Source organism: Macaca mulatta, chromosome 16, assembly GCF_049350105.2.
Source record: "Macaca mulatta isolate MMU2019108-1 chromosome 16, T2T-MMU8v2.0, whole genome shotgun sequence".
In the NCBI taxonomy this organism is placed as follows: Eukaryota; Metazoa; Chordata; class Mammalia; order Primates; family Cercopithecidae; genus Macaca; species Macaca mulatta.
The window spans coordinates 40,315,326-40,324,146 of record NC_133421.1 but is presented as its reverse complement, the minus strand read 5'-3'; the positions used below and the strand labels follow the sequence as shown (position 1 = coordinate 40,324,146).

At 47.2% G+C, this 8,821-nt stretch overlaps 1 protein-coding gene across 1 annotated transcript; it reads right to left on the bottom strand.

Annotated features, from left to right (window-relative positions):
- Positions 1 to 6,130: 6,130 nt before the first annotated feature.
- On the bottom strand, positions 6,131 to 8,116 carry CCL4L1 (chemokine (C-C motif) ligand 4-like 1). The gene is given in 3 exon segments (NM_001032873.3): positions 6,131 to 6,505; positions 7,097 to 7,211; positions 7,768 to 8,116. Coding segments are annotated over 3 exon segments (279 nt in total). The 5' UTR covers positions 7,844 to 8,116; the 3' UTR covers positions 6,131 to 6,417.
- Between the last annotated feature and the right edge of the window lie 705 nt (positions 8,117 to 8,821).

Below are 8,821 nucleotides of genomic sequence, written 5' to 3'. Positions count from 1 at the left end.
CAGAGTCCCTGCTTAGTGGGCCCAAACCAATAAATTCAGCCTCATCCAACTCTATGTTCCTTCCACCATTATTCCATACCCATAATATCCATTCCCATGGCTGTTCTCCAGATTACTGTTTTTATAAATTAGAGAACTGAAACAGTTCTCTTGAAGTGCTGTGCACCTCCTCATGGGTCACACTCTGAACCTTACCTCCAGGGACCCACCGGGACTTTAGTTACAGGTCTGGACTGTCATCAATGTAATGGACCAGACTTTAGTTACAGGTCTAGACTGTCATCAATGTAGTGGACCAGGAAACAGGGGTGTTGGGGTGGCTCCTGAGGATAATCAATATTATTTTGCTTGGCAACTGCCTCAGGGGAGGCCATCCCTGTTGCCTCAGGCAGCACAGGCTTTATCTCCTCAGACAAAGGAGGAAAGGCTGATGGCAGCATGGGTTGGGGAGTGGATGTTGCCACTGTTGGAGATGGGGAAGTTGTTCCTTCGGCAAAAAAGGTACATCAGAGTTTACAAACTCAGTGTCCCCAGCTTCATCTGGGTCCTCCCACATTTCCCCATTCCAAGTTGCAGGGTCCTGTTATTTTCCAATCAATGCCCTCACTTTAACAGTAGACACCTGGTGAGGCTATACATGCACGTTTTGTTGCAGGTCAGCCACTTGCATCATAAGAGTTTGTGTCTGTTTTTTCACAATTTCAGCTCTTTCTGTACAGGAGATGAGGGTCTCACTCAGGGCAATCTTAGCAGATTTGAGGCTCGGTATCTGCTTCTGAAGCCGGGAGACAAAATCCCTGAGTTCATCATTTTCTTTCATCACTTTGTCTGTTGAACTCAGGAGCAACCAACCAGCTTCGTTATGTTCCTTGGTTCTCCACATATGGTCAAAGTATTATGTATAGAGTCACTAAACTCCTTGCCACTCACAAGAAGTGAATCAAGCATGTCAAATGCACTTACTTTGCTTAAGTCTCTAAACAGTTCACACCAAGGACTATCAGTGTTCTCCGTACTATTAGACGCAGAGTCCTTAGCATTTTGGGGTCTAACCATATTAAGCAGCCAACTCTAGAAACCCCAAAACCATTGAAAGAACTCCATCCTTAATATCCTGTTTCTCTAGAACCACTCCAGTACCAAAATCTGTGTTAGGGTTCTCTTGGAGGGACAGAACTAATAGTATGTATATATAATATATATATTTATATATTATATGTATGTGTATATATATTATATAAATATATATTATAGGATATATAAATTATATATATATATAAATATATATGGGATATATTAAGTGTTAACTTACACAATCACAAGGAAACATACAGCAGAGGAGAAAAATGTAAGCTGGGAGGCTAGGCCCATCTCTCCTTTTCCAAGTCCCTACCAGAAAGACAAGAGGACCCCCGAAAGAAATGAATCAGGAGTCACTGTAAATAACAAACGTCTCCCTGAGGAGCCCAGGGACATAGGCTCCTGAGATTTAGAAGCAACTAACACAGCCTGAAGAAATTATTCCCTGCAGCTGTGCTGGTCTCCCAGTTGGGAATGTTTCAATAGAAGGGGAGTCTCCCAGATCATCCTCCGTCAAATCCCATGAAGCCCATCTTCCCTGAAAAAAATTAATTTTGATTTTCTCATTCCATATATATATTTTATATATATATATATATTTTTTTACATACTTATCATATAGAGCCATCCTTTGGTATCCACAGGGGATTGGTTCTAGGAATTCTCATGGCTTCCAAAATCTACACATGCTCGAGTCTCTGACATAACATAGCATAGTATTTGCCCATAACCTATGCACATCCTCCCATATACTTTAATGTCTAGATTACTTAGAATACCTAAACAATGTAAATGCTATTAATAAATGTAAATGTAGATGGTTGTTATACTGCATTGTTTTTTATTTGTATTTTTTTAGTTTTCAGTTTTTGAGACAGGATATTGCTCTAGCACCCAGGATGGAGTGTAGTCACGTCATCTCAGTTCTTTGTAACTTCTGCCTCTTGGGCTCAAGTGATCCTCCTGCCTCAGCCTCCCAAGTAGCTGGGACTACAGACATGTGCCACCTCACTCAGCTAATTTTGGTACTTTTTTGTAGACAGGGTCTTGTTACGTTGCTCAGGACGGTCTCTAATTCCTAAGCTCAAATATTCCTCCCACCTTGGCCTCCTAAAGTGCTGGGATTACAGGTGTGAGCCACCACACCTGGCCTATTGTGTTTTTTTTTCCCCCAGATATTTTCCATCCATCATTGGTTGAATCCACAGTTGTGGAACCCACATATACAAAGTGTTGATTGTATCTAAAAATGAAACTATTTAAAAGGTAGAAAAACGCAGCCACGATTTTGTCTCTTAATTCCTTTCTTCCATTTTCCTGTCTGCTAGACTCAGTGGTAACCCAAGAGGGAAGGAGTTTAGACGGGAGAACAGGTAGAGATAAGTGGGAAAGAGAAGGCATTAAGGCCTTCAAGTCTGTAAAGGGTGAATGCAGACTGCAGCACAGGACTGCCACCTGGTCGCTGGTCTCAGCTGCCAGGAAGAGCTGTGGCTTTGTCACCATCCTCAGCTCGTCTTGCTCCCTTGATCCCTGCCTCAGTTTGCTCAGCTCCTGGCCTCCTTGGAGGAAAATGCCTGTGTCAATGGGAGCACGATGGAGGGTTCCAGGTTGAGGTGGGATGGGGGATAAGGACATGTTTGCATGAACGTGTCCTAAAGGAACATGTACATAAGGAAATGGACTCCCATTTGGAGAGTGAGCTGGGGGAGGTGGGCACTGCAAGGAGCAGGAAGACAGGCCGGATGTCTAGAGGTTGCTCCATAATCCCTAGTTCCTTTCAAGTGTCCTGCTTTGTCTGTTCTGGCTTTCACCCCAACCCAGAAACCTGGAGAAACCTCAACTGGAACGTCGAATGAGAAGATTCCAGCTCTCTGGGCCCAGGGTGAAAAAAGGAAGTTGTATGAAAAGAGGAGACAGGAAAAAACAGTCTCATATTGTGCAACAGGTGAAGTCCCACATTGCCCCACTTCGAGGATTCCATGCTGCCGTTTGTAATTCCTGGTGAAGCATTTCTTCACGAGGCTGCCCAGGTTCCTGCAGCCTTCCCTGGTGGTCCTGCCTCTGTGGAGCTGAGCTCCTCCCTTCCCATTTGCTGAGTGGGAAAGGGACTCCATCATGAGGGAGGAGACCTGGATTCTGGCCCTAGCCCTGCCTGTTCACTAACAATGAACCAGAGACAGGTCATGGTTCTGCTCTGGGCTGCATCTGACAGATGAGAGGATGGACTCTCCCAGGTAGCAATCCGGGACCCCTCAGAGCACCTTAGGTGTCTCTAGAAGAGGCATGCTTCCTAAGGGTCCTGGACCCTGGGTCAAGCCTCAGCCCCAGAACTCAGTTGCTGAAGCAGATCTCCCCTTGGGACGCCTCTCCTCATTATAGTCCATCTCCTTGAGGTGTGTCCCTCTCACCCTGGGTTCCTCCTGCAGGGAGGTTTGGCTCACCCTCCAGAATGCTCCCTTTCCTGCCACACTGAGCTACTGGGGGTCGCTATTGGTGACGCGTCAGTTGGTGGTTGTATTTGTTTCTATTGCTGCAAAACATTACCACGCACTTAGCGTCTTATAACCACATATTTATTCTCTCAAAGTTCTAGAAGTGAAAAGTCTGAAACTAGTTTCCCTGGGCCACACTCCCTCTGCAGGCTCTAGGGGAGGAACCATTTCCTTGCCTTTTCCAGCTTCCAGAGCTGCATCCTCACACCTCTTGGCTCCTGGCCTCTTCCTCCATCTTCCAAGCCAGCAGCATAGCATCTTGCTTCTCTGGTCACATTGCTACCTTCTCCGCTATTGCCACATTTTTCTCTTCCTCCCTCTTATAAGGACACTTACAACTACATTAGGGCCTGACCAGATAATTCAGGGCAATCACTCATCTCAAGATCCATAACTTGATCATATCTCCAGAGTCCCTTCTGCCACATAAAGTGACATTGACAGGTTCTGGGGAATAGGATGTGGATGTCTTGGGGGCCATTATTCAGCTACCACAGTGATCTATACCTTGTCTCTGGCTTGGGGTCATCCATTCTCTCTCCCATCCCATCCCCTCAGAATAGAATTGTATATTTTTCTCCAAATCCACACCCTAATCTTACAGGCCATCCCAACTGTCCCTCCCTTCACTTTCTTTAGGCTCTGAGAATATTCTAGGAGACTGCCCTCCAACGGAACTTTCTGTGATGATGGACAGAAAGTCCATAATCCGTGCTGTCTAACGTGGTAACTAGCCATGTTACCAAGGGCTACTGAGCACTTGAAATGTGATAGTGTGACTCAGGAACTAAATTTTAAATTTTATTTCATTTTAATTAAATGTAATGAAATTGTAAATTGCCACTTTGGCCAGTGGCTAACATATTGGACAGCTCAGATCTAGGCAAATGAAAGCAGAAACTATGGCCAGGCACATTCTTCACTGCCAGCCTCTCCTCACACCTGTTTTGGATGAGCTATGCCCCCAACCTCCTCCTCTCGGTCCCCGCAGAATCTGAAGGAGGCTTCCACTGGTGCTCTGGAATGACAGAAGTGACTAAGGGCAGAACAGGAAGGGAATTGTGTCTGTTTTCCCCAGAGAAGTACAGGGCCCCAGTTCTGCTTTTGCATAGGACTAAGAACACTCGAAGGATTTTCAAGGTAGTCTCGGCCTTGTCCTTACTCGACCAGTCTCCCTTTTGAGGACCACAGAGGTGTGTCACTAGGGAAGGTGTGCAGGAAAGGGCCCGAGCCTGGGAGCTGGCACTGGCCAGGGTCCTGCTCTGCTATGCACTCGCTGAGTGACATGTGGCAAGTTACTTCCCAGGCCTTGGCCCTCAGTTTCCATAAAATGAGAGAGTTGGACGAGATGGTCTAAAGTTTCCTTTTAGCTTTAGTAGACCATGAGTCTATGTCCTGTGGATCAGGCTTTATTGTGCATGAAATTCTGTTTCAGAGCCGTGTTGTCTGTGACCCATGGAATAGGCAGTTCTGATTGAAGGATAATTAAGTAGAAGTGACTTTAGGTTACTCCTGCAACACTTCCAAACAAAACCAGACCTCCGGTCAGGCGCCGTGGCTCACACCTGTAATCCCAGCACTTTGGGAGGCTGAGGCGGGCGGATCACGAGGTCAGGAGATCGAGACCATCCTGGCTAACATGGTGAAATCCCGTCTCTATTAAAAATACAAAAATTAGCCGGGCGTGGTGGCGGACCCCTGTGGTCCCAGCTCCTCCAGAGGCTGAGGCAGGAGAATGGCATGAACCCGGGAGGCGGAGCTTGCAGTGAGCTGAGATTGTGCCACTGCACTCCAGCCTGGGCGAAGGAGCGAGACTCTGCCAAAAAAAAAAAAAAAAAAAAAAGAAACAGACCTCCATCCTTCTGTCCTCATGACAACACTTCACAGTAGCTTGGGCTTTAGAGTGCTGATCCGTCAACTAACTGATCTAATCCTCATGATGACCCTGATAACTGCTAGGTCCATTTTAAGCGAAAAGGCTGAAGCTCACAGAGGGAAGGAGAGAATCTTCCAGGTGCCCGGTCCCATGATAGGTGCTTTACACATCACCTCACAACAGCCCTTCGAAATGGTTAATGTTATCCCCATTTCACAGGTGTGAACACTGAGGTCTAATAAGGCAAGATGACTTTCCCAATGTTATGCTGATGATAAGATGATGAAGACAGTTTTCTCACTCTTCTTCCCGCTTTGCTGTGCTTCTTCCCCTGTTTACAACTTCCCCTCAAGATGTTGAAATGATAAGCTCCATTTTTGGGGCATTCTTTCATGACACTCCCCAAGTCGACCTACGAGCCTCAACAAGTCACTTCACCTCTCTGTGCCTCTGTTTCCTTAACTGTGAAACTGGGGACAACAGTCCCTACTTCATAAGGGTGTTAAAACCCTTGTTGAAAGTACGCAGTGAGATGTATGAAGAGTGCTCAGCCCAGAGCTCATATTAAGGATGCAGCAATTGCTCATTCTTATTCCTTTTGGAAACTAGTTTGCCCCTCCGATAGTACCAGGCAATTCCTTTTACCCCCAAATCAAATTAAAATCACAAAGAAACTCTCTGCATTTTAAAGTTTTATTATGAAAACACATGGAATTAACGGTGTTATCCATGTATTTGCAGCAGCAGAGAAACAGTGACGGTGGACCATCTCCATAGGAGACACTTTGGCTAAACAAATATAAATAATGGAAATAACACCTAATACAATAACACAGCACATAAAAAGATTAAATTAAGAGAAGGGACAGGAACTGCGGAGAGGAGTCCTGAGTGTGGAGAAGATGCGTCTCATGGAGAAGCGTCCAGGCTCAGGTGACCTTCCCTGAAGACTTCCTGTCTCTGGGCAGCTCAGTTCAGTTCCAGGTCATACACGTACTCCTGGACCCAGGTCTCACTGGGGTCAGCGCAGACTTGCTTCCCTCTTTTGGTCTGGAATCTGTAGAACAAGGAGCGGACAGATGAGAATCCCATGAGACCTTTGAGGTCATCTGGCTTTTTCCCTTGCCTGGGGTCGGTATCTTCCTCTGCCTGACCATGGTCCACGTGGGCAGCTCTGGTGCATGGGATCCTTCCCGGGGCAGCACTGGAACCAGACTCCCTGTAACTTCCACCCACTGGAGTTAGCTGTGGGCCCCAGGGGTTTCCCAGATTAGGAACCAGTGGGCATTGCAATCAATATGAATAGATCTCCCCATTCCCTGCCAGCCTGGCAGTGACTTTTCCACATGTCTTTCTAGCACGGTTTGAGAAATCGGTCCGTATCTCATGTGACCTGTCTGACTTCCCCTGCTTTCCTGTCCTCTGGATAACTTCCTCCCCAGAAACCCCTTCTCTCTCGGCTCCTGCTCAGCCGCCTTCAGCACTTGAAAAATGAGTTCATGACCTGTGTCCTCACTGCTCTCAGGGAAGCCTTCAGCCCTGAGAACTGCCTCCCCACTGCTCAATCACCCCCTCTCCAAAACAGGCCCCCTTTTAAAATCCAGCCCTCACCCTTGCCTCCCAGAGCAGCCCAGGGGTTGATACTCACACCACAGCTGGCTGGGAGCAGAGGCTGCTGGTCTCGTAGTAATCTACCACAAAGTTGCGAGGAAGCTTCCTCACGGTGTAAGAAAAGCAGCAGGAGGTGGGAGGGTCTGAGCCCACTGAAAGGAAAGGCCAGGGTGAGATCAACACTGCACATGGGAGCTGTTTATTTTGGCTTCTAGTTTTGTGTCTTCTTTGAGCATCCCTGTGGAGCTACTGGAACCACAAATATGGTCCCTTGTATCCATTCCCACCTCACCTGAGCGGGAGTCTTATTCTGAATACTGGATCTTCAGACAAGAACAAGAAAGAAATCTAGAAGACTGGAACTGGATTCAGTCTCAGAACACATCACACTCCCTTCATGTGACAGATGGGAAAACCAAAGCACAGAGAGGGACAGGGGCTTGCTTGAACAAGTAATTAGAGGCAGAGCCAATTCAACAGTCTGACTTCCAGCCCATCTTTTTCCTCTGCTAGTTGCTAATTCTTGAGAAAATACGAACTTGAATGTTATTGAATACTAGACTCTACATTTAGCGCAGACTTCGTGGCAATCTTCCTAGCTGCCTTTTGTCCCATCCCCAGATTCCACTGTTTGACCAGCCACAACTAGAAAGAAGGACTCTGCCTCCACCTCGGCTCTGGAAACAGCAGCTGCGAAAGTGGACTTACTTGGTGCTGAGAGTGCTGGAGAGCAGAAGGCAGCTGCTAGCGCGAGGAGAGACAGGACCGTCACGCGCAGCTTCATGGTGTCGGTGGAAGACAGGTTATCTCAGAGGTGAGGCTACAGAACGCAGAAGCTTCAGAACCCAGCTGTGTCCTGTGCTGATACTGAGTTGGGAATCTCTCTTTATAGAGACTCTGAGGCCTGGGACAAATGTGGGGGCTCAGCAGAGCGAGTGGAATTTCCATGGTAGAGACGATGTCGTGGCTCCTGAAGCTAGCTGAGTGAGGAGTTCCTCTCAGCTTCTCTTCCCCAGGGCGATGTCATCATAGAGGAAAGCTGAGGGAACTGCAGGCTAGAAGAAAAGGGAAGTGGTACCACCAAAGGAAGTGACCGAGACCTGGGGGGAGAATTGCAAACCACAGAGGAAAGATGAAATGTTCACACCTGCTATAAGTGGCTTGTAGACAACAACTGTGCTGCTCTTGGTGATTGGCACCCCCAGATGCTGGAGGGTTCATGTCAGTCTTTCCAGGCTGGCCACAAGCCTGGCCCCAAGAACAAAGGGGGAGCCAGGACCCCCCCATCTCTTTCCTGTGCCTTCTTCTGCTGAGCTGAGTGCCACTGAATTTTGTGCTCTGTATGTTTCCTTCGGCATGAAGAGTCCAGCATTGGATGTGCAGAGGGATCCAGTGGGGGTGACTCAGGAACATTTGTAACTTCTTATTGGACACAGCGTGTACCTGGCACTGGGAAAGCTGTCTTACACATATCATCTCTAATCCGACCATAGCCCTGAGCAGGGGTGTGTCATCTCATTTTACAGATAAGACAATTGAGGATCAGAGAGTGGTCCACTGATGTGCTCAGTGCCACAGAGCTGATGAGTGGCACTGCCAAGATCTGAATCAAGATTCATCTGACTCCAAAGTCCATTTTCATTCCATGCTGTAGTCTCCAGAATAAACATAGAGTGTGACCACAAACAGAAACCACTGACTGATAGACTGCTAGGAGCTATTCCACACTCAAAGACCAATTGTACTCAAACTTAATTCAGGA